The sequence below is a fragment of the Coregonus clupeaformis genome, chromosome 1 (genome assembly GCF_020615455.1).
Source record: "Coregonus clupeaformis isolate EN_2021a chromosome 1, ASM2061545v1, whole genome shotgun sequence".
In the NCBI taxonomy this organism is placed as follows: Eukaryota; Metazoa; Chordata; class Actinopteri; order Salmoniformes; family Salmonidae; genus Coregonus; species Coregonus clupeaformis.
The window spans coordinates 26,395,311-26,421,467 of record NC_059192.1 but is presented as its reverse complement, the minus strand read 5'-3'; the positions used below and the strand labels follow the sequence as shown (position 1 = coordinate 26,421,467).

The window sequence follows — 26,157 nt, the reverse complement described above, 5'->3', positions numbered from 1 at the left end:
GGTAGCCAACCTAGTACAAGTTGGGTGCAGATGGAAGGACTGAAGGCCTTTTTTATTATCATTATATTGCCTATTAATAAAAGTGTGATTCTTTTTGTTTGTATTGTATTTTAATGAGTGACACCCTAGTGGGTGTCAAAAGGGGAATCCTAAATTTCCCAGAAATTTCTTATTTTGGGTTTTCTTATTTTGGGTTCACAACCAGTGGGTGTGAAAATGGGGATTGTGGGAAATTATTATCTTATATTTTAGATGTGCTATTAGCTTAATAAGAAAGCATTAATGATTAAACATAATAGGTTTGTGCTGTACTGATATAGACTGTTTAACATAACAAGCTGTGATTAATGTGGGGAACTATTAGGGGGTAGGCTGAGATAAGGCTTGTGTCTCACATACACACACACTGCCTCTTTGTTAGACCGCTCAAGGACATGTGTTCTGCTACAAACTGTGTCTGGGGTTGCTGACTCGAGACAAGTTGTGGAGAAAACAACTGACACCTGGCAACAGTGAAGCGCCAAGGGGCTGGGACCAGCCTGTTCGCCAACGATAGGCTGAGTAAGTCTAAACCACGCTCAGTCTCTACTCTGATAGGCCAGCAGGGAGGGGGAACTATCTCTGTCAGAGTATTTAAAGAAGAACTTATAACAATGGACCAGTTCTCTGACTACCCTGCGTGGTATTTCAGTGGACCCGTATATACGAACATCATATTTACCATTGAAGTGTTTTGCATTAATTAAAATACTAGTCTATTTTAGAAGACGTGTATTGACCTCTTTTTGTTCCAATACCAGATTTGAATTGACGCAACTTAACACCCTCAAAATTAAAGTGGAAAACCACACTACAGGCTGATCCAACTTTGATGTAATGTCCTTAAAACAAGTCAAAATGAGGCTCAGTAGTGTGTGTGGCCTCCACGTGCCTGTATGACCTCCCTACAACGCCTGGGCATGCTCCTGATGAGGTGGCGGATGGTCTCCTGAGGGATCTCCTCCCAGACCTGGACTAAAGCATCCGCCAACTCCTGGACAGTCTGTGGTGCAACGTGGCGTTGGTGGATGGAGCCAGACATGATGTCCCAGATGTGCTCAATTGGATTCAGGTCTGGGGAACGGGCGGGCAAGTCCATAGCATCAATGCCTTCCTCTTGCAGGAACTGCTGACACACTCCAGCCACATGAGGTCTAGCATTGTCTTGCATTAGGAGGAACCCAGGGCTAACCGCACCAGCATATGGTCTCACAAGGGGTCTGAGGATCTCATCTCGGTACCTAATGGCAGTCAGGCTACCTCTGGCGAGCACATGGAGGGCTGTGCGGCCCCCCAAAGAAATGCCACCCCACACCATGACTGACCCACCGCCAAACCGGTCATGCTGGAGGATGTTGTAGGCAGCAGAACGTTCTCCACGGCGTCTCCAGACTCTGTCACGTCTGTCACATGTGCTCAGTGTGAACCTGCTTTCATCTGTGAAGAGCACATGGCGCCAGTGGCGAATTTGCGGTGGGTCATTTTGCAGGGCTCTGGCAGTGCTCCTCCTGCTCCTCCTTGCACAAAGGCGGAGGTAGCAGTCCTGCTGCTGCGTTGTTGCCCTCCTACGGCCTCCTCCACGTCTCCTGATGTACTGGCCTGTCTCCTGGTAGCGCCTCCATGCTCTGGACACTACGCTGACAGACACAGCAAACCTTCTTGCCACAGCTCGCATTGATGTGCCATCCTGGATGAGCTGCACTACCTGAGCCACTTGTGTGGGTTGTAGACTCTGTCTCATGCTACCACTAGAGTGAAAGCACCGCCAGCATTCAAAAGTGACCAAAACATCAGCCAGGAAGCATAGGAACTGAGAAGTGGTCTGTGGTCACCACCTGCAAAACCAGTCCTTTATTGGGGGTGTCTTGCTAATTGCCCCTAATTTCCACCTGTTGTCTATTCCATTTGCACAACAGCATGTGAAATTTATTGTCAATCAGTGTTGCTTCCTAAGTGGACAGTTTGATTTCACAGAGGTGTGATTGACTTGGAGTTACATTGTGTTGTTTAAGTGTTCCCTTTATTTTTTTGAGCAGTGTAGTTCTGGGTACTAGGGGCTCTAGTGAGTAGACTGACCTATGAGGGTATGTCATCTTTACAGAAGTTAAAATATAACTTTCTGTCTTCCAACTAACACCTTTTAATGAAAATTGAGATGTGTTCAGTCTTTATGAATATTCCCTCTGTCTGGTTCCTTCTGTCTGGACTCTCAAAGTGAGTTTTCAGGTGTTTATTTTTTTACAAAGTATTTTTTAAAAAGGTGCTAGACCAGTCAATTAATTGATTTATTTGGAATATAAATTGCAACCTGGGATTGACCCAGGGACCCTCTGAACACAACGACAATAGTCACCCACGAAGCATCGTTACCTAGCGCTCCACAAAAGCCACAGCCCTTGCAGAGCAAGGGAAACAACTACCTCAAGGTCTCAAGAGTGGGTGACATCACCAGTTGAACGCTACTAGCGTGCACCGCTAACTAGCCATTTCATATCGGCTACACACACAGTAATCTTTATTTTAACAATATCTAAAAGTTCCAATTGGACAAGTCCAAAATGATAAAAAGGGTAAAGCTACGTTTTTAAAATCAAATCAGATTTTATTTGTCACATACACGTGTTTAGCAGATGTTATTGCGGGTGTAGTGAAATGCTTGTGCAGAACGTTTTGTTGTAGCCAAAGCCAGCAGGGGGCAATTCAATTCAATAGTTCAAATGTGAGCTGGGAGTGTTGAGCCAGAATAGTAGCTATAATCCACAATGTCTTGTCGATTGCAGTCCAATGGCTATATGGAATTCGCTCCGGTTTTCATTGGCTACTGGTGCAGATAAAATGAGAGAGGTGTAGGCTACTTAACTAAGGGAAGGGGGAATGAGCTTCACCCTCGCAGTACCCCAAAAGGCCTCCTCTCTGGTTCAATCTGGTTCACAGTAGTGTCAAGGTTCGGCCGTAGTGTGCGAGGCTCGTGGTCCTCTGGTCATGTTCACACAGCAGCTATAGATTGAATCCACACGTGCACTGGCATTAATGAGTGAGTAGCATGCAAAAGAGTAGAGAATGTCAGCATACAGCACTATAAAGTACAATGTCTCCAAACTCTGCTCTGACCAAAATAGCAGAGTCACACGAACTGCCACTGGGGGGGGGACTGCATCATCCCCAAAAGGTCCACCAAATATGCGGTGTAGGGTGTGTAACATAAATCAAATCAAACTTTATTTATCACATGCGCCGAATACAACAGGTGTAGACCTTACCATGAAATGCTTACTTACAAGCCCTTAACCAACAATGCAGTTCAAGAAAGAGGTAAGAAAATATTTACCAAATAAACTAAAGTTTAAAAAATGTAACACAATGTAACACAAACCCTAACCCAATGTAAATAGTCCGGCTGGCCATTTGATTAATTGCCCTTCATGTACCAGAGATGGGAAGCTTGAGAACTTACTTAATCAGTGTCAGCTCAGCCAACCATCCGAGGGACCAGTTAGCAACAGCCCAGGAATCGGTGCAAGCCCACAGACCAGAGGTTGAGAAACACTGTAAACCAGGGGTGTCAAACTCATTTTAGCTCAGGGGCCACATGGAGGAAAATCTATTCCCAAGTGGGCCGGACCGGAAAAATCATGGTATATATAACTTAAAAACAACAACTTCAGATTGTTTTCTTTGTTTTAATACGATCAACATACAACATAAAGCTGGAGCCTGAGGACAGTGTGTCCAAAATAGTACAAGCACAACATCACTATTAATCATAAAACACATCAAGTTTATTTGAAAATTCTAAAGAAAAAGAACACACAAACACACAATGCCTCAGTGATTAACAGAACTGTTTCACAGATCACAGAACTATATCAGGGTGTCATTTCTCAGGCAGAAATGTAGATAAAAATAATGAAATCCTGTTCCCCAAACAAGTGCAAGAACCACAGAGTCAAGAATAGGTTAAATATACAAATAAAATAAAAACAATTAAAAACAATAGCACATCAACATAAAAACATATAAACATAAAGCTGGAGCCTGAGGACAGTGTCCAAAAGCACAACATCACTATTAATCATAAAACACCTCAAGTTATTTGAAAGGTCTGAGGACAAAGAACACACAAACACACAATGCCTCAGTGATTCACAGAAGTATATCACAGATCACAGAACTATATCAGGGTGTCATTTCTCAGGCAGAAATGTAGATAAAAATAATGAAATCCTGTTCCCCAAACAAGTGCAAGAACCACAGAGTCAAGAATAGGTTAAATATACAAATAAAATAAAATCAATTAAAAACAATAGCACATCAACATAAAAACATATAAACATAAATCTGAAAGCGTTGCTCAAACTCCCGTAACAGTCCCGTTATTTTATCTTTGAACCGCTTCATGTCTGCCACATGTTGGGTCGCGCACACATTTTTCAGACAGGGGAAGTGAGCTGCATCACCACCGGCAAGTTGCGTCTCCCACAATGACAGCTTCAACTTGAAAGAACGTATGCTTTCATAATACTGCGTGACAACTTTGTTGCGCCCTTGCAGCTGTTTGTTCAAGTTATTCAGGTGCTCTGTAACATCCACCATAAATGCAATGTCCTGCATCCATTCTGCGGAATGAAATTCTAACACTGGTTTGCCCTTTTCTTCCATGAACTGTTCAATTTCTTCTCGTAAATCAAAGAAACGCCTCAGCACCTCGGCTTAACCATATTACCTCAGTGTGGTATGGCAGGCAATAGATGTGGTCTTTCTCTCTGAGAAGGCTGTCAAACTGACGGTGATTCAGGCTTCTGGATCGGATAAAATTAACAGTTTGGATGACCACCTTCATGACGTTATCCATCTTTAATGACTTGCAACACAAAGCCTCCTGGTGCAAAATACAGTGAAAAGTCAAAAAAGCACGTCCTCCATTTGCAGATTGCACTTTCTCTCTGAACTTTGTCACAACGCCTGCTTTTTTCCCCGATCATTGAGGGCGCACCATCTGTAGCCAGGCTGACAGCGCGGGACCAGTCCACTCCGACCCTGTCCAGCGCGCCCGACGAGTGCGGTAAAAATATCAGCTGCTGTCGTTGTATCTGTCATCGGCACCAACTCCACGAACTCCTCGGTGACGGTCAATGTGTCATCAACTCCGCGGATGAAAATGGCCAGTTGTGCAACATCTGTAATGTCCGTGCTTTCATCAATTGCAACCGAAAACGCAATAAATGACTTTACTTTTTGCTTCAACTGGCTGTCCAAATCCACTGAAAGATCGGAAATCCTGACTGCAACTGTGTTTCTTGTCAGGCTGATATTTGCAAAAGCCTGCCGCTTTTCAGGGCACACAATCTCCGCTGCCTTCATCATGCATGTTTTTACAAATTCACCCTCACTAAATGGTTTGGAAGCCACTGCGATTTCATTAGCAATGAGGTAGCTAGCTTTCACTGCAGCGTCACTGATGTCTCGGCTGTGAGTCAACACAGACTGCTGTTTCTTCAGACCCGCCAACAGTTCATTCACCTTCTCTCATCTCCGCTGTCCTTGAAAGTTGTCATATTTGTCGGCATGAAGACTCACATAGTGGCGACGAAGGTTATATTCTTTCAGCACTGCAACATGCTCTGAACACACCAAACATACAGCTTTCCCATTCAATTCCGTGAATAAATAGGATGACCATTTTTCTTGGAACACTCTGCACTCTGCGTCCACTTTTCTCTTTTTTGACAGAGACATATTGGGGCAATGAGGGTGCCAAAGCACATAATTTTAAAAGTAGAAGCCGTAATAAATATCGCGGGCAAAACAAAGTAGTTCATTGGCTGCACGTGCTTGACCTACTTGCTCTGCCCCGGTATAAACAGTTTGCTTGCTTAACACAATTGCTATTGCGCCATCCAGTGGACGCAATTGGAACAGCAGTTTATTTTATTGAAAAATTGCAGCGCATTTTTATACTTTACAAAATTATTATTATTATTATTATTATTATTATTATTATTTTATTTTTTTAAATCATCTCGCTGGCCGGATTAAACCCGTTTGCGGGCCTGATCCGGCCCGCGGGCCGGACGTTTGACACCCCTGCTGTAAACTGTAGCCTACTACAATCAATGGCTACTAGAAGACATAAAAACGTGTAGCCTATATTTTAAGAGTGTTTTGTCTGTTGTTAAACTGAGCAGGATTATTATATTTGTTTTTACATAGGCCTAACAAAATTAAACAATTAGAAGTGCATCATTAAACCATACCACTTAAAATATAGGGTATTATTTGTCTATTTCTATCAATTCAAGTGTAGCTTATGTATTATAGCCTAAAACATTTTTTAGAAGATGTATTCAAGCAATTGGAACGGCGGCCTTCGCCCAGTCGCATAATGCTCTGAAACGATTTACATTCCACAATAGAAACGCGCCCCAGGGGCTCAAATCAATCCTGAGTAGCACGTTTTCACACTCTGGCTGCCTTTGCATGTAGCAAGAAGTCCATCCCATCTCAGCGCCATTAGGATTCCTATGATCTGGAGAAAGTAAACACGAGAGAGACTCAGTTGCCTTTCTTTAGTCGCAGTTGATGATGAATACAGGAACTGGTGTCGAGATGTTGAACTCGCTGGAGCGGAGTGATCACACCGCATTCGTGGAAGGGAGCGTTCTTTATGTGTGGGGAGGCTGTAAGGTAAGGTTACCTGGGCAAAGTACCCAAAAAAATAACAGCCGCATTTCAGCAAAACGCTATAGGCATCACATTTAATATGTTCAGATACCTTTTTCCCTAGCGGTTTCTCAACTCCACGATATGCATATCTGCTGTGATGTAGGCCTACATCGTATATTACTGCGATAGCATTTTATAGCCGGGGAAGTTTTGCTGAGCCTCGATTCTCGTTCTGAACTTTCAAACGCATCGCTTGTAGTACGGTTTTGGAAACAAGAGGAACATATCTTTCATACTGACAGCGAGAAATAATAGTAATACAAAATGTGAAATTACTACACACCTTTTTATAGGGTTCCCACACGGCCATATTTCCATGTTACAGCGCTTGTTTACAGAAAACACAGACGGAAGATTGAGGCATAGGCTACCTATGCTAATTAGTAATCTGCGTCTCCGAACACCTGTGTGTAAAGAAGCCAGACGCCACAAACTTGTCACTCAAAAATACCATCTGCTACAACTATTAAAACTGGTTTAAACAGTATATATATATATATGTATGATGTGATATGAAAATAGAGGGCTTTATGTTTCTAGAGCCGTACCGCAATTGAGCATCTATTCACTAGATTGAGTATTTGGTTGTTTTAGCTGCCAGAGCCAATTTACCTCTATAAACAGAACATGTAATGTGTTTGGACAATAAGGAGTAACGTTAGTCTCCTTTTAGTCCATTATTGGGCTACCTTTTCCGTAGTTATTCATGTTACCACTGCCAAACCTTTTGTTTGTATTCAACTGTCTTCACATCTAGAAAATATTCCCTGTGTTTCTTTTTTTGTAATATTTCATATTCCCATTGTGACTAGTAGGTTTAGCCTATTGTGTGAATGATTGCTACAATGTTTCAATAGTGTAGCACTCTATCTTATTGATGGTAGATATTGTTTTTCTGATGTTCCATGACAGTCAGTCTCTGGAACAGAAACACTGTTACCCAGTGATGAGATTTGGCTGTGCGATTTGGAGTGCGGAATATGGTAAGATTATGAGACCGTCTGTTTCCTGTTGGACTCAAGCTCTTCAGTCATTAATTTTTTTCAATTATTCTAAGATGAATTGATTCACCTGCCCACTGTGTTATGACAATTCTTTGTAATTCATTGTTTATTGCTCGTTAATATCTTAACTTACTTGACCAAGTTTGCAGTGCTGTAGCATGTACACAAGAAGACCTGCAAACAACATAGGCTATCACTCTTCCCTATTTCGGTTTTTGTGTTTGTGATAATGCCACTACCCCCCAGACATACACATTACCCGCCCCCTGACAGACACGCATTACTGAGCTTTCATTTGCATGTTTGTGTGTATGTGTCAGGGAGCGGAGGAGGATGGAGGGAGAACTCCCTCCGGCCTTATCAGGCGCCTGCGGTTCTTATCACAATGGCACTCTCTACGTGTTCGGAGGGTGTGACCCCAACGGACACACCAACCAGGTAAGGACAGCAATTATCCACCCACTGACCTAGGATCAGGTCACCCTAAGGCTTGCCGTTTGCGTCCTAGTCGAAACAGTTCAGTAGTCGAAGTTCGGTAGCCAAAGTCTATGCCCCTTTGTCTGCGATTGGTCAACAGTAGCGATTCTTCAATGAAGTGTTTGTTGTCATTCAAAGACAGACGACTAGTTTTCATGCACATTTTTTCACTTGAGAATACTGCACCAAACATTGATTGCGTGGCTGACCTTCTCGGCAAAAATGTCAAAATGAATTACAGATTTCTTGAGTTATTAATTCAGACTATTTTGAAGAAGTGTACTTTTGCTACAGTGTCTCAAGAGGGACAAACAGTAATATTGCTGCTTTTTTCTCGTTTTCCAAGCGAAGGTATTTTAAGGGAGAATGCAAGCACAGACGTTCACTTTTCCTAGCTAAGTTCTGCTAGGAGCAAACCGAACCTATGTATGAGGATGCCTTTACCCAGCTGTATCCTTTTCCCCTTGGAGGTACAAAGTGTTAAAGTGAAACTGACCTCAGATCAGATTGTGTGATTGATAGGGGCCTGTTAAGAGAATCAAGAAAGGCCAAAAGCTGTCTGACGTGTTTTGTTTTCCTCATGGCCAAGTAGCATGGGCTGTAACTTGATATCACAGAAGTGCAGACAGAAAGACACAGGAATGTATTAGTGTCATTCGTATGAACTGTGTTCATGAGAAAGTGGCTGCTTGTCGATTTGGAAGTGAATTGGAAGCTGACTTTGTGAGAAGGGACTTCGAAATGGTCCTGGGTAGCCTATTAAATCCGGGCTTGGGAAAGTTAAATAGATGTTTTCTTTGGTATAACAAGAAAAGTAACCTTTCGTGGTAGTTGTTAGTACACTAATAATAATTCGAAAGGTATAAGAAATATGGTAGTAGCTCCACCTTGCTCTCTGATCTGCTAAGTGGAATTCACGCTATATCATTCGATGTACTTTGTTGTCCATTTACATGCAAATTCATTTTGTGAATTCTGCATACAAATACACAAAAACAATACACTGTAATACATGGAATGCAGAAAAGACTGGATAGTTAATGCACACATATTCACTGTCGCTGCGGCCTACTGTCCGACCATGTATTGGACCTACATCTGTCCTATGTCCCACTGTTCAGCAGCCCGATGGCCATCGGAATAAAACTTAACCTGCTCCTATTCTTGCTGAACAGTGTTATCTTACGGTATATCTCCTTCTGGAGGGCAGCAGCTCAAAACATTGGGTAAGGTTGTGTGTGGGGTCCTCTATGAATCGTTTGGCCTTGTCCATTGCCCGTCTATCAAAGATTCCCTGAAGACCCTGGGTGTTGACATGCAGTTCAAATCCAATTTTATTTGTCACATGCGGCGAATACAACCGAACCGGTGTAGACTTTACCGTGAAATGCTTACTTACGAGACCTTTCCCAACAATGCAGAGTTAAAATGTAACAAAGATTAGCAACAAAAAAAAGGGAAATAGTAACACAATAAAAAAACAATAATGAGGCTAGAGTCCAGTGAGTGTGCATAGAGCCAGTGCAAAAAATTAATTCATATACAGTGAGGGAAAAAAGTATTTGATCCCCTGCTGATGTTGTACGTTTGCCCACTAACAAAGACATGATCAGTCTATAATTTTAATGGTAGGTTTATTTGAACAGTGAGAGACAGAATAACAACAAAAAAATCCAGAAAAACGCATGTCAAAAATGTTATAAATTGATTTGCATTTTAATGAGGCAAATAAGTATTTGACCTCTCTGCAAAATATTACTTGGTGGCAAAACCCTTGTTGGCAATCAGAGGTCAGACGTTTCTTGTAGTTGGCCACCAGGTTTGCACACATCTCAGGAGGGATTTTGTCCCACTCCTCTTTGCAGATCTTCTCCAAGTCATTAAGGTTTCGAGCCTGACGTTTGGCAACTCGAACCTTCAGCTCCCTCCACAGATTTTCTATGGGATTAAGGTCTGGAGACTGGCTAGGCCACTCCAGGACCTTAATGTGCTTCTTCTTGAGCCACTCCTTTGTTGCCTTGGCCGTGTGTTTTGGGTCATTGTCATGCTGGAATACCCATCCACGACCCATTTTCAATGCCCTGGCTGAGGGAAGGAGGTTCTCACCCAAGATTTGATGGTACATGGCCCCGTCCATCGTCCCTTTGATGCGGTGAAGTTGTCCTGTCCCCTTATCAGAAAAACACCCCCAAAGCATAATGTTTCCACCTCCATGTTTGATGGTGGGGATGGTGTTCTTGGGGTCATAGGCAGCATTCCTCCTCCTCCAAACACGGCGAGTTGCGTTGATGCCAAAGAGCTCAATTTTGGTCTCATCTGACCACAACACTTTCACCCAGTTCTCCTCTGAATCATTCAGATGTTCATTGTTAAACTTCAGACGGGCCTGTAAATGTGCTTTCTTGAGCAGGGGGACCTTGCGGGCGCTGCAGGATTTCAGTCCTTCACGGCGTTGTGTGTTACCAATTGTTTTCTTGGTGACTATGGTCCCAGCTGCCTTGAGATCATTGACAAGATCCTCCCGTGTAGTTCTGGGCTGATTCCTCACCGTTCTCATGATCATTGCAACTCCACGAGGTGAGATCTCGCATGGAGCCCCAGGCAGAGGGAGATTGACAGTTCTTTTGTGTTTCTTCCATTTGCGAATAATTGCACAAACTGTTGTCACCTTCTCACCAAGCTGCTTGACGATGGTCTTGTAACCCATTACAGCCTTGTGTAGGTTTACAATCTTGTCCCTGACATCCTTGGAGAGCTCTTTGGTCTTGGCCATGGTGGAGAGTTTGGAATCTGATTGATTGCTTCTGTGGACAGGTGTCTTTTATACAGGTAATAAACTGAGATTAGGAGCACTCCCTTTAAGAGTGTGCTCCTAATCTCAGCTCGTTACCTGTATAAAAGACACCTGGGAGCCAGAAATCTTTCTGATTGAGAGGGGGTCAAATACTTATTTCCCTCATTAAAATGCAAAATCAATTTATAATATTTTTGACATGTGTCTTTCTGGATTTTGTTGTTGTTATTCTGTCTCTCACTGTTCAAATAAACCTACCATTAAAATTATAGACTGATCATTTCTTTGTCAGTGGGCAAACGTACAAAATCAGCAGGGGATCAAATACTGTTTTCCCTCACTGTAGGGGTCAATTGATTATCTGCTCAGCAGTCTTATGGCTTGAGGGTAGAAGCTGTTCATGAGCCTTTTGTCCCAGACTTGGCGCTCCGGTACCGCTTGCCATGCGGTAGCAGAGATAATAGTCTATGACTTGGGTGGCTGGAGTCTATGACAATTTTTAGGGCCTTCCTCTGACACTGCTTGGTATAGAGGTCCTGGATGGCAGGGAGGTCGGCTCCAGTGATTTATTGGGCCGTACGCACTACCCTGTGTAGCACCTTGCGGTCGGATGCCAAGCAGTTGCCATACCATGCAGTGACGCAGTCAGTCAAGATGCTCTCAATGGTGCAGCTGTAAAACCTTTTGAGGATCTGAGGGCCCATGACAAATCTTTTCAGCTTCCTGAGGGGGAAGAAGTGTTGTCGTGCCCTCTTCATGACTGTGTTGGTGTGTTTGGACCATGATAGGTCCTTAGTGATGTGGACACCGATGAACTTTAAACTCTCAACCCGCTCCACTACAGCCCTATTGATGTGAATGGGGGCGTGCTCGGCCCTCTGTTTCCTGTAGTCCACGATCAGCTCCTTTATCTTGCTGACGTTAAGGGGAGAGGTTGTTGACCTGGCACCACAGTGCCTGGTCTCTGACCTCCTCCCTATAGGTTGTCTCATCGTCGTCGGTGTTCAGGCCTACCACCGTTGTGTCATCGGCAAACTTAATGATGGTGTTGGAGTTGTGTGCGGCCACGCAGTCATGGGTGAACGGGGAGTACAGGAGGGTACTAAGCACGCAGTTGTGTCAGTCGCAGGAGGTACAGTCGTTGTTGGAATTTTATTGATGTTTTGAGTGTTGCCATTAAAAGCGAGTGTGCTGTCCATGATATTCCCCAGGTACTTGAAACTCCACACTCTCTCTGCCTGTTCAACACCCAGGAATAGCTGGTTTCCTCTGCCTTCATCTGGAAATCAATGAGCATTTATTTTGTTGATGTTGAGTGTGAGGTTGTTGTTATGGCACCAGTCATAAACCCTGTTTACTTCTGTTTGGAAATGCATTGTGTCATCTGAGAGGTCGACAAGGGTGGCGTCGTCTGCGTATTTCACTGCCAAGCGGTCCCTGTCTGAGCCTTTCATGTCATTGGTGTATATGGAGACTAGCACTGGAGAGATTCGTTCTTTGGAACCAGTAGATGTACACAGAGGAAGGAATGTTGTGTTGTTGATCTTGGCATACTGTCCACTGTTCAGCAGGAAGTCCAGCACCCACAAGGTAATGCTGGGATCTACCTGTAGGTGGGAGAGCTTTTCACAGAGAAGGTGAGGCTGCATGCAGTTGAAAAGCAGAGGAGAATTCCAGGAAAAGACACACACATAAGAGTGACAGTGGAGATCCGGTGGGACCATTCTACCCAATGAGAGGGCAGATACACGTGTGAACAACAGGCACAACTAAGTCGTTTTTCTCAAAGTTGCCGGAATGCCATGTGCATCCACTTATATCAGTACATTTGTAACAACCTAAACATGACGAAACTTCTATTAGATCAAATAAGCCTCATGTAATTCGACACTCTCTCATAGACCCCCATATATAAAAAAGGGCTTATCTCACGCGGACATATTTTGGGTGGTGTAAATAGTTTCGCTTTGCCTCTTCCTCTCTGTCCACGTTGAACACGATAGGGGCGTTGAAGCCATTTTCAATGGAGGAAGCGAAGTGGGCAGGGTGACCATTGGGCGATACGAGCATGGGCGAGTGAACAGGGTGTGCCCTAAGTTGGGGAAAGCGGAACTTTATGCAAATACTCATCGCAGCTTGATTGACCAATCGAAGTTCACTATAGCTTCCAGCCCCTACTGGACTGGCTGTTGATACCTGCAGTTGAAGTCAGAAGTTTACATACACCTTAGCCAAATACATCTCAGTTTTTCACAATTCCTGACATTTAATCCTAGTAAAAAATCCCTGTCATAGGTCAGTTAGGATCACCACTTTATTTTAAGAATGTGAAATGTCAGAATAATAGTAGAGAGTGATTTATTTAAGCTTTTATTACTTTCATCACATTCCCAGCGGGTCAAAAGTTTACATACACTCAATTAGTATTTGGTAGCATTGCCATTAAATTGTTTAACTTGGGTCAAACGTTTCAGGCAGCCTTCCACAAACTTCCCACAATAAGTTGAGTGAATTTTGGCCCATTCCTCCTGACAGAGCTGGTGTAACTGAGTCAGGTTTGTAGGCCTCCTTGCTCATACACGCTTTTTGAGTTCTGCCCACACATTTTCTATAGGATTGAGGTCAGGGCTTTGTGATGGCCACTCCAATACCTTGACTTTGTTGTCCTTAAGCCATTTTGCCACAACTTTGGAAGTATGCTTGGGGTCATTGTCCATTTGGAAGACCCATTTGCGACCAAGCTTTAACTTCCTGACTGATGTCTTGAGATGTTGCTTCAATATATCCACATAATTTTCCTTCCTCATGATGCCATCTATTTTGTGAAGTGCACCAGTCCCTCCTGCAGCAAAGCACCCCCACAGCATGATGCTGCCACCCCCGTGCTTCACGGTTGGGATGGTGTTCTTCAGCTTGCAAGCATCCCCCTTTTTCCTCCAAACATAACAATGGTCATTATGGCAAAACAGTTATATTTTTGTTTCATCAGAACAGAGGACATTTCTCCAAAAAGTACGATCTTTGTCCCCATGTGCAGTTGCAAACCGTAGTCTGGCTTTTTTATGGCTGTTTTGGAGCAGTTGCTTCTTCCTTGCTGAGTGGCCTTTCAGGTTACAGTGGGGGAAAAAAGTATTTAGTCAGCCACCAATTGTTCAAGTTCTCCCACTTAAAAAGATGAGAGCGGCCTGTAATTTTCATCATAGATACACGTCAACTATGACAGACAAAAGGAGGAAAAAAAATCCAGAAAATCACATTGTAGGATTTTTAATGAATTTATTTGCAAATTATGGTGGAAAATAAGTATTTGGTCAATAACAAAAGTTTCTCAATACTTTGTTATATACCCTTTGTTGGCAATGACACAGGTCAAACGTTTTCTGTAAGGCTTCACAAGGTTTTCACACACTGTTGCTGGTATTTTGGCCCATTCCTCCATGCAGATCTCCTCTAGAGCAGTGATGTTTTGGGGCTGTCGCTGGGCAACACAGACTTTCAACTCCCTCCAAAGATTTTCTATGGGGTTGAGATCTGGAGACTGGCTAGGCCACTCCAGGACCTTGAAATGCTTCTTACGAAGGCACTCCTTCGTTGCCCGGCAGTGTGTTTGGGATCATTGTCATGCTGAAAGACCCAGCCACGTTTCATCTTCAATGCCCTTGCTGATGGAAGGAGGTTTTCACTCAAAATCTCACGATACATGGCCCCATTCATTCTTTCCTTTACACGGATCAGTCGTCCTGGTCCCTTTGCAGAAAAACAGCCCCAAAGCATGATGTTTCCACCCCCATGCTTCACAGTAGGTATGGTGTTCTTTGGATGCAACTCAGCATTCTTTGTCCTCCAAACATGACGAGTTGAAATTTTACCAAAAAGTTCTATTTTGGTTTCATCTGACCATATGACATTCTCCCAATCCTCTTCTGGATCATCCAAATGCACTCTAGCAAACTTCAGATGGTCCTGGACATGTACTGGCTTAAGCAGGGGGACACATCTGGCACTGCAGGATTTGAGTCCCTGGCGGCGTAGTGTGTTACTGATGGTAGGCTTTGTTACTTTGGTCCCAGCTCTCTGCAGGTCATTCTCTAGGTCCCCCCGTGTGGTTCTGGGATTTTTGCTCACCGTTCTTGTGATCATTTTGACCCCACGGGGTGAGATCTTGCGTGGAGCCCCAGATTGAGGGAGATTATCAGTGGTCTTGTATGTCTTCCATTTCCTAATAATTGCTCCCACAGTTGATTTCTTCAAACCAAGCTGCTTACCTATTGCAGATTCAGTCTTCCCAGCCTGGTGCAGGTCTACAATTTTGTTTCTGGTGTCCTTTGACAGCTCTTTGGTCTTGGCCATAGTGGAGTTTGGAGTGTGACTGTTTGAGGTTGTGGACAGGTGTCTTTTATACTGATAACAAGTTCAAACAGGTGCCATTAATACAGGTAACGAGTGGAGGACAGAGGAGCCTCTTAAAGAAGAAGTTACAGGTCTGTGAGAGCCAGAAATCTTGCTTGTTTGTAGGTGACCAAATACTTATTTTCCACCATAATTTGCAAATAAATTCATTAAAAATCCTACAATGTGATTTTCTGGATTTTCTTTCCTCAATTTGTCTGTCATAGTTGACTTGTACCTATGATGAAAATTACAGGCCTCTCTCATCTTTTTAAGTGGGAGAACTTGCACAATTGGTGGCTGACTAAATACTTTTTTCCCCCCACTGTATGTCGATATAGGACTTGTTTTACTGTGGATATAGATATTTTTGTACCTGTTTCCTCCAGCATCTTCACAAGGTACTTTGCTGTTGTTCTGGGATTGATTTGTACTTTTCTCACCAAAGTACGTTAATCTCTAGTAGACAGAACTCGTCTCCTTCCTGAGCGGTATGACGGCTGCGTGGTCCCATGATGTTTATACTTGTGTACTCTTGTTTGTACAGATGAACGTGGTACCTTCAGGCGTTTGGAAATTGCTCCTAAGAATGAACCAGACTTGTGGAGGTGTACACATTTTTTTCTGAGGCCTTGGCTGATTTCTTTTGATTTTCCCATGATGTCAAGCAAAGGTAGGCCTTGGAATACATCCACAGGTACACCTCCAATTGACTCAAATGATGTCAATTAGCCTATCAGAAGCTTCTAAAGCCATGACATCATTTTCTGGAATTTTCCAAGCTGTTTAAAGGCACAGTCAACTTAGTGTATGTAAACTTCTGACCAACTGGAATTGTGATACAGTGAATTATAAGTGAAATAATCTGTCTGTAAACAATTTTTGGGAAAATTACTTGTGTCATGCACAAAGTAGATGTCCAAACCGACTTGCCAAAACTATAGTTTGTTATCAAGAAATTGGTGGAGTGGTTGAAAAACAAGTTTTAATGACTCCAACCTAAGTGTATGTAAACTTCCGACTTCAACTGTAGCAGTACCTAGCTAGCGTGGCTATCCGTATAGTGAATCACGGCAATGTGTTACGGTGCTGTGCCACACCGTCAGGACTGCATCTTCCCCTGATCTGTTCTTCAAATCAAATGTTATTTGCCACATGCGCCGAATACAACAGGTGTAGACCTTACAGTGAAATGCTTACTTACAAGCCCTTAACCAACAATGCAGTTTTTAAGAAAAAAAAAAAAAGTGTTAAGTAGAAAATAGCAAATAACTAAAGAGCAGCAGTAAAATAAAATAACAGTAGGGAGACTATATACAGGGGGGTACCGGTACAGATTCAATGTGCGGGGACACTGGTTAGTCGAGGTAATATAGGTAATATGTACATATGGGTAGAGTTAAAGTGACTATGCATAAATAATAAACAGAGTAGCACCAGCGTAAAAGAGGGGGGTGGAGTGGGGGGGTCAATGCAAATAGTCCGGGTAGCCATGATTAGCTGTTCAGGAGTCTTATGGCTTGGGGGTAGAAGCTGTTAAGAAGCCTTTTGGACCTAGACTTGGCGCGCCGGTCCCGCTTGCCGTGCGGTAGCAGAGAGAACAGTCTATGACTAGGGTGGCTGGAGTCGTTGACAATTTTTAGGGCCTTCCTCTGACACCGCCTGGTATAGAGGTCCTGGATGGCAGGAAGCTTGGCCCCAGTGATGTACTGGGCCGTACGCACTACCCTCTGTAGTGCCTTGTGGTCGGAGGCCGAGCAGTTGCCATACCAGGCGGTGATGCAACCAGTCAGGATGCTCTCGATGGTGCCGCTGTATAACTTTTTGAGGATCTGAGGACCCATGCCAAATCTTTTCAGTCTTTTCAGAGGCTTTCTCGTGCCCTCTTCACGACTGTCTTTGTGTGTTTGGACCATGTAGTGGAACAGCTCTCAACCTGTTCCACTATCCTGGCACCACACGGCCAGGTCTCTGACCTCCTCCCTATAGGCTGTCTCATCGTTGTTGGTGATTAGGCCTACCACTGTTGTGTTGTCGGCAAACTTAATGATGTTGTTGGAGTCGTGGGTGAACAGGGAGTACAGGAGGGGACTGAGCACGCACCCCTGAGGGGCTCCCGTGTTGACGATCAGCGTGGCAGATGTGTTGTTACCTACCCTTACCACCTGGGCGCGGCCCATCAGGAAGTCCAGGATCCAGTTGCAGAGGAAGGTGTTTAGTCCCAGGGTCCTTAGCTTAGTGATGAGCTTTGAGGGCACTATGGTGTTGAATGCTGAGGTGTAGTCAATGAATAGCATTCTCACATAGGTGTTCCTCTTGTCCAGGGCAGTGTGGAGTGCAATAGAGATTGCATCATCTGTGGATCTGTTGGGGCGATATGCAAATTGGAATGGGTCTAGGGTTTCTGAGAGAATGGTGTTGATGTGAGCTATGATCAAAGCACTTAATGGCTACAGACGTGAGTGCTACAGGTCGGTAGTCATTTAGGCATGTTATCTTACTGTTCTTGTGCACAGGGACTATGGTGGTCTGCTTGAAACATGTTGGTATTACAGACTCAGTCAGGGACATGTTGAAAATGTCAGTGAAGACACTTGCCAGTTGGTCAGCGCATGCTCAGAGTACACGTCCTGGTAATCTGAATGTTGACCTGCTTAAAAGTCTTACTCACATCGGCTACGGAGAGCGTGATCACATAGTCATCCGGAACAGCTGATGCGCTCATTCATGCTTCAGTGTTGCTTGCCTCAAAGTGAGCATAGAAGTGATTTAGCTCGTCTGGTAGGCTTGTGTCACTGGGCAGCTCGCGGCTGTGCTTCCCTTTGTAGTCTGTAATAGTTTTGAAGCCCTGCCACATCCGACGAGCGTCAGAGCCGGTGTAGTACGATTCAGTCTTAGTCCTACATTAACTCTTTGCCTGTTTGATGGTTCGTCGGAGGTCATAGCGGGATTTCTTATAAGCGTCCGGGTTAGAGTCCCGCTCCTTAAAGCGGCAGCTCTACCCTTTAGCTCAGTGCGGATGTTGCCTGTAATCCATGGCTTCTGGTTGGAGTATGTACGTACGGTCACTGTGGGGATGACGTCATATATGCACTTGTTGATGAAGCCAGTGACTGATGTGGTGTACTCCTCAAAACTATCGGAAGAATCCCGGAACATATTCCAGTCTGTGCTAGCAAAACAGTCCTGTAGCTTAGCATCTGCGTCATCTGACCACTTCCTTATTAACTGAGTCACTGGTGCTTCCTGCTTTAGTTTTTGCTTATAAGCAGGAATCAGGAGGATAGAGTTATGGTCAGATTTGCCAAATGGAGGGCGAGGGAGAGCTTTGTATACATCTCTGTGTGTGGAGTAAAGGTGGTGAAGTTATTTTTATTTTTTTCTCTGGTTGCACATTTAACATGCTGGTAGAAATTAGGTAAAACGGTTTTAAGTTTCCCTGCATTAAAGTCCCCGTCCACTAGGAGTGCTGCCTCTGGATGAGCGTTTTCCTGTTTGCTTATGGCCTTATACAGCTCATTGAGTGCAATCTTAGTGCCAGCATGTTTGTAAATAGACAGCTATGAAAAATATAGATGAAAACTCTCTTGGTAAATAGTGTGGTCTACAGCTTATCATGAGATACTCTACCTCAGGCGAGCAAAACCTCGAGACTTCCTTAATATTTTATATTAATATTAGATTTTATGCACCAGCTGTTGTTTACAAATATACACAGACCGCCAACCCTTGTCTTACCGGAGTCAGCCGTTCTATCCTGCCGATGTAGCGTATATCCCATCCAGCTGTATGTTATCCATGCCGTCGTTCAGCCACTACTCTGTGAAACATAAGATATTACAGTTTTTAATGTCCCATAATCTTAGGCCGTCCAATTTATTTTCAAATGATTGAAGATTGGCTAATAGGATTGATGGAAGAGGCAGTTTACTCGCTCGCCGTCGGATCCTTACAAGGCACTCCGACCTACGTCCACGATATCTCCGTCTCTTTCTCATGCGAATGACGGGGATTTGGGCCTTGTTGGGTGTCTGTAGAATATCCTTCGCGTCCGACTCGTTGCAGAAAAAACTTTGTCCAATACGAGGTGAGTAATCGCTGTCCTGATATCCAGAAGCTCTTTTTGGTCATAAGAGACGGTGGCAGAAACATTATTACATTTACATTTTAGTCATTTAGCAGACGCTCTTATCCAGAGCGACTTACAGTTAGTGAATACATATTTTTTTATACTGGCCCCCCGTGGGAATCGAACTCACAACCCTGGCGTTGCAAACGCCATGCTCTATCAACTGAGCTACATCCCTGCCGGCCATTCCCTTCCCTACCCTGGACGACGCTGGGCCAATTGTGCGCCGCCCATGAGTCTCCCAGTCGCGGCCGGCTGCGACAGAGCCTGGATTCGAACCAGGATCTCTAGTGGCACAGTTAGCACTGCGATGCAGTGCCTTAGACCACTGCGCCACTCAGGAGTACAATTATGTACAGACTATATTACAAATAACGCGAAAACGCACATAATAGTACAATTGGTTATAGGGCTGTAAAACGGCAGCCATCTTCTCCGGCGCCATTCCTTCCTGTATACAAACTGCGTTGGGTCAAGGGCTCCATCCACATGTGACCTGAGACGTGTTGGCATCAAGCTCTCAAGGCACTTCACAACGACTGACATTAATGATACAATATACTTTATTGTCCATTTACATGGACATTCATTTAGTGACATCAGCATACAAATACAAAAAACACAACACAATATATTACATGCAGTACGGAAAAGTTATGATATACATTTACATTTTCACATATTCAAAGTCTCTGCTGCCTACTGTCCGACCGTGTATTGGGCCTGCATCTGTCCTATGACCCACTGCCCCAGGGCGGTATTCTGCTGGGTTGTTCTTCTTTGGAACTGGTCAGATCTCAGAGGTCTTCCAGAGTGAGGGAACCATGTGTTCTGAGAGGGAGTTGTTAAAGTGGAACTGGCAGCATTTTAGCAACATAAAATCTTATTAAAATCTGTTTATATACACTCCCACGAAGAATATGACACTTAAAAAAAAAAAACTGGCGAGCACTTGGATATGGTCATTTTCAAATTTTTAATAAAATTCTTAGATTGATGGAGAATTACGTACAGTGGGGAAAAAAGTATTTAGTCAGCCACCAATTGTGCAAGTTCTCCCACTTAAAAAGATGAGAGAGGCCTGTAATGTTCATCATAGGTACACATCAACTATGACAGACAAAATGAGGAAAAAAATTCCAGAAAATCACAGTGTAGGATTTTTTATGAATTTATTTGCAAATTATGGTAGAAAATAAGTATTTGGTCAAGAACAAAAGTTTCTCAATACTTTGTTATATACCCTTTGTTGGCAATGACACAGGTCAAACGTTTTCTGTAAGTCTTCACAAGGTTTTCACACACTGTTGCTGGTATTTTGGCCCATTCCTCCATGCAGATCTCCTCTAGAGCAGTGATGTTTTGGGGCTGTCGCTGGGCAACATGGACATTCAACTCCCTCCAAAGATTTTCTATGGGGATGAGATCTGGGCCCGTATCTCTAAAGAATTTTTGTGCAAAAAGTGGCTCCTAGCGGCCAAATTCTAAGAAAATTCTCAGAGGCATGACGTTTTCTTAGAATTTCCCCTAAAAGTGACACGAAAATCCCAGTTAATATAAAAGCTATTCCTCAAGAGTCCTAGCGCTTAAAAGGGCTCCTAAGGCGAGATCTGCTAAGAGCAGGGAAGAGGACTTTTAGTGGCTTAGGAGTTACCCTAAGCAGCTGCACAAAATGGCCAACAGAGGAGGCAGGAGAGATGTCCTGCAAACACTGGATGACAGGGAATTATTGAGACGCTACAGATTGGATCGTGCAGGAATCATGTTTGTGGTGGATCTCCTTAGAGATGCAATTACTTCACCAACTCGACGCCACAACGCTATTACACCGGAGAAGAAAGTAATCACAACCCTGAGGTATTTGGCAACAGGGAAAATGCAACAATGCAGCAGTGATGACTTGGGTCTGTCCCAATCCTCCGTCAGCAGAGTCATCACCCAAACACTGACAGCTTTGTCACAACCTAATATTGTGACACAATTTGTTTCATTCCCGCTGGATGCCCGCACTTTACACACACATAAAAGGGCATTTATGGACATTGCAGGATTCCCTGGCGTTGTGGGTGTAATTGATGGAACACATGTGAGAATAATTGCGCCATCAGAGGACGAGGCTGTCTTTGTTAACAGGAAGAATTTCCACAGCATCAATGTGCAAATAGTGTTCAATGCGGCCTGGAAGATTTTGGACATTGTGGCTAAATGGCCAGGCTCCACACATGATGCGAGAATGCTCTCCGAGAGTGGCATCAGACAGCTTTTTGAGAGACGCTATGTGCCAGCTAGGATATTAATATGAGCAAATGAGACACAAATCATTATTTGAACAGGGTGTAATGAGCTTAAGTTTTCACATATTTTAGATTCTAATGTTAGGCTATAACCCCTACAGCTTACTATTCATTTTCCAGATATTTTCTTGAATGTGAAATATTATTTACAATTATAGTCTGCATAAGATTAGTGTATAATTATGTTTATTGATTTGAGGGTACATCCTTTGCTCATTATCACCAAAAGTTCATTTTCATCAAACTTGTAGGATCAACCAATCACGGCTTTTGAAATGATGACTCATACCTAGCAACGGGGTCAACCACACCTCCTCACTAAGATAGGATTTTTCATCCATTCCTGGCTCAGAGTTCACTGAAAATGTTCTGGAATCACTTCTAAGCTAAAACTCCTGGCAAGGAATTTTTAGGTTAAGTTAGGAGCTCTCTGAGAGGATTCTCAGAATCTTTAAGGATACGGGCCCTGGAGACTGGCTAGGCCACTCCAGGACCTTGAAATGGTTCTTACGAAGCCACTCCTTCGTTGCCCGGGCGGGGTGTTTGGGATCATTGTCATGCTGAAAGACCCAGCCACGTTTCATCTTCAATGCCCTTGCTGATGGAAGGAGTTTCACTCAAAATCTCACGATACATGGCCCCATTCATTCTTTCCTTTACCGGATCAGTCGTCCTGGTCCCTTTGCAGAAAAACAGCCCCAAAGCATGATGTTTCCCACCCCCATGCTTCACAGTAGGTATGGTGTTCTTTGGATGCAACTCAGCATTCTTTGTCCTCCAAACACGACGAGTTGAGTTTTTACCAAAAAGTTATATTTTGGTTTCATCTGACCATATGACATTCTCCCATTCCTCTTCTGGATCATCCAAATGCACTCTAGCAAACTTCAGATGGGCCTGGACATGTACTGGCTTAAGCAGGGGGACACATCTAGCACTGCAGGATTTGAGTCCCTGGCGGCGTAGTGTGTTACTGATGGTAGGCTTTGTTACTTTGGTCCCAGCTCTCTGCAGGTCATTCACTAGGTCCCCCCGTGTGGTTCTGGGATTTTTGCTCACCATTCTTGTGATAATTTTGACCCCACGGGGTGAGATCTTGCGTGGAGCCCCAGATCGAGGGAGATTATCAGTGGTCTTGTATGTCTTCCATTTCCTAATAATTGCTCCCACAGTTGATTTCTTCTTACCAAGCTATTGCAGATTCAGTCTTCCCAGCCTGGTGCAGGTCTATAATTTTGTTTCTGGTGTCCTTTGACAGCTCTTTGGTCTTGGCCATAGTGGAGTTTTGAGTGTGACTGTTTGAGGTTGTGGACAGGTGTCTTTTATACTGATAACAAGTTCAAACAGGTGCCATTAATACAGGTAACGAGTGGAGGACAGAGGAGCCTCTTAAAGAAGAAGTTACAGGTCTGTGAGAGCCAGAAATCTTGCTTGTTTGTAGGTGACCAAATACTTATTTTCCACCATAATTTGCAAATAAATTCATTAAAAATCCCTACAATGTGATTTTCTGGAATTTTTTTACAGGCCTCTCTCATCTTTTTTAAGTGGGAGAACTTGCACAATTGGTGGCTGACTAAATACTTTTTTCCCCCACTGTACAGTGGGGAAAAAAAGTATTTAGTCAGCCACCAATTGTGCAAGTTCTCCCACTTAAAAACATGAGAGGCCTGTAATTTTCATCATAGGTACACGTCAACTATGACAGACAAATTGAGAAAAAAAAATCCAGAAAATCCCATTGTAGGATTTTTAATGAATTTATTTGCAAATTATGGTGGAAAATAAGTATTTGGTCACCTACAAACAAGCAAGATTTCTGGCTCTCACAGACCTGTAACTTCTTATTTAAGAGGCTCCTCTGTCCTCCACTGCTACCTGTATTAATGGCACCTGTTTGAACTTGTTATCAGTATAAAAGACACCTGTCCACAACCTCAAACAGTCACACTCCAAACTTCACAATGGCCAAGACCAAAGAGCTGTCAAAGGACACCAAAAACAAAATTGTAGACCTGCACCAGGCTGGGAAGACTGAATCTGCAATAGGTAAGCAGCTTGGTTTGAAGAAATCAACTGTAGGAGCAATTATTAGGAAATGGAAGACATACAAGACCACTGATAATCTCCCTCGATCTGGGGCTCCACGCAAGATCTCACCCCGTGGGGTCAAATGATCACAAGAACGGTGAGCAAAAATCCCAGAACCACACGGGGGGACCTAGTGAATGACCTGCAGAGAGCTGGGACCAAAGTAACAAAGCCAACCATCAGTAACACACTACGCCGCCAGGGACTCAAATCCTGCAGTGCGAGATGTGTCCCCCTGCTTAAGCCAGTACATGTCCAGGCCCGTCTGAAGTGCATTTGGATGATCCAGAAGAGGATTGGGAGAATGTCATATGGTCAGATGAAACCAAAATATAACTTTTGGTAAAAACTCAACTCGTCATGTTTGGAGGACAAAGAATGCTGAGTTGCATCCAAAGAACACCATACCTACTGTGAAGCATGGGGTTGGAAACATCCTGCTTTGGGGCTGTTTTTCTGCAAAGGGACCAGGACGACTGATCCGTGAAAGGAAAGAATGAATGGGGCCATGTATCGTGAGATTTTGAGTGAAAACCTCCTTCCATCAGCAAGGGCATTGAAGATGAAACGTGGCTGGGTCTTTCAGCATGACAATGATCCCAAACACACCGCCCGGGCAACGAAGGAGTGGCTTCGTAAGAAGCATTTCAAGGTCCTGGAGTGGCCTAGCCAGTCTCCAGATCTCAACCCCATAGAAAATCTTTGGAGGGAGTTGAAAGTCTGTGTTGCCCAGCGACAGCCCCAAAACATCACTGCTCTAGAGGAGATCTGCATGGAGGAATGGGCCAAAATACCAGCAACAGTGTGTGAAAACCTTGTGAAGACTTACAGAAAATGTTTGACCTGTGTCATTGCCAACAAAGGGTATATAACAAAGTATTGAGAAACTTTTGTTATTGACCAAATACTTATTTTCCACTATCATATGCCAATAAATTCATTAAAAATCCTACAATGTGATTTTCTGGAAATTTTTTTCTCATTTTGTCTGTCATAGTTGACGTGTACCTATGATGAAAATTACAGGCCTCTCTCATCTTTTTATGTGGGAGAACTTGCACAATTGGTGGCTGACTAAATACTTTTTTTCCCCACTGTATACTAAGGCATTTGTGAAAATTCTATAGGGACATAGTGGGAAAGTGGCTGTGCGTTTGGACAATTAATAGACACTGCAGTAAATAAAAATATCTGTCTTGTCCAGGACCTGAGTCTAGGCAGACCGGTCCGCCATAGCCAATCAGAGGTACAGTAGGCCTATATGCAAACAAGCCATTTGCCACAAGGGCCATCATTCACTTTGAATTGGACTGTGTGTTTACAGGCAGTTGTAAAAGCGCGACTTTCGATCATTAGAACGCATTCGGCAAAATCCACTTGAATGGATTTCCTCAAATATGTAAATAGCACGGGAGTCCGCTTACATTTGGGAACTTTACAGTCCTATTGATCAAACAACCATAAAAAGGTAGGCTATCTTTCCCTGTATGCACATCAACAACAAGATCAACAACTAATGCTAGCCAGAGCAAGATGAGCTAAAATCTACCAAAGGAACATTAGATAAACCCTCTGAAACTTTTCAGCTAGTTGGCCGTCAAAATTGCACTGATAAACTATGGGGAATAGCCTGCTCGTCCTTCTGCAGCTTGCCTGCCAATGCATGCCGTTGTCCCAACCAAGCACCCAAGCTAACTGGCTAAAGTTGGCTAGCTTGCTACCTAGCTACTTTCAGACACAAATGAGAGAATACCTCACTGACCATTTTACTCACCCTAGCACTGAAATCGAAAGTAGATAGCTAGCCAGAGTGAATTTGCAAATGCAAGAGATATGCTAACTGGATAACAGTCGTTCAGCATAGCTAGCTAGCAAAGCGATTCACATTTCTTGCTAGCTAACCAAATGACAAGTGCTTCTCTAGCTGTGTAGCCACCGAAAAACGATACGAGGGGGAAAAGTCAGTCAGTCACTCACCCACTCCTCCAATGACATGATGTCCTCTAGCCAACGTTAGGCTCTGTGTTTTTAGCTTGCTATATAAATAATACGCTAGCATATTAGCCACGTTATGACTGACTTGTGATCATTACCCTTTCTAGATTGATTGTATTGACATTCCCAGCATTAGTTACATTCGTCCATTTATGTTCAAAATATTGAGTAATTGAAACTGAAACAGTGCATCCCGAATGGAGGCAGCAAACAATGTACCAG

The 26,157-nt window shown here is 43.6% G+C and overlaps 1 protein-coding gene across 1 annotated transcript in view; it reads left to right on the top strand.

Moving 5' to 3' along the window:
- The first annotated feature begins 6,446 nt into the window (after positions 1-6,446).
- LOC121564177 (kelch domain-containing protein 1) overlaps positions 6,447-26,157 on the top strand; it is a 36,805-nt gene continuing 17,094 nt past the window's right edge. The window contains exons 1-3 of the mRNA XM_041875675.2: positions 6,447-6,723; positions 7,675-7,745; positions 8,087-8,204. Of these exons, the coding sequence (XP_041731609.1) occupies positions 6,619-6,723; positions 7,675-7,745; positions 8,087-8,204 (294 nt within the window). The 5' untranslated portion in view covers positions 6,447-6,618. The remainder of the gene's footprint in view (positions 6,724-7,674; positions 7,746-8,086; positions 8,205-26,157) is intronic.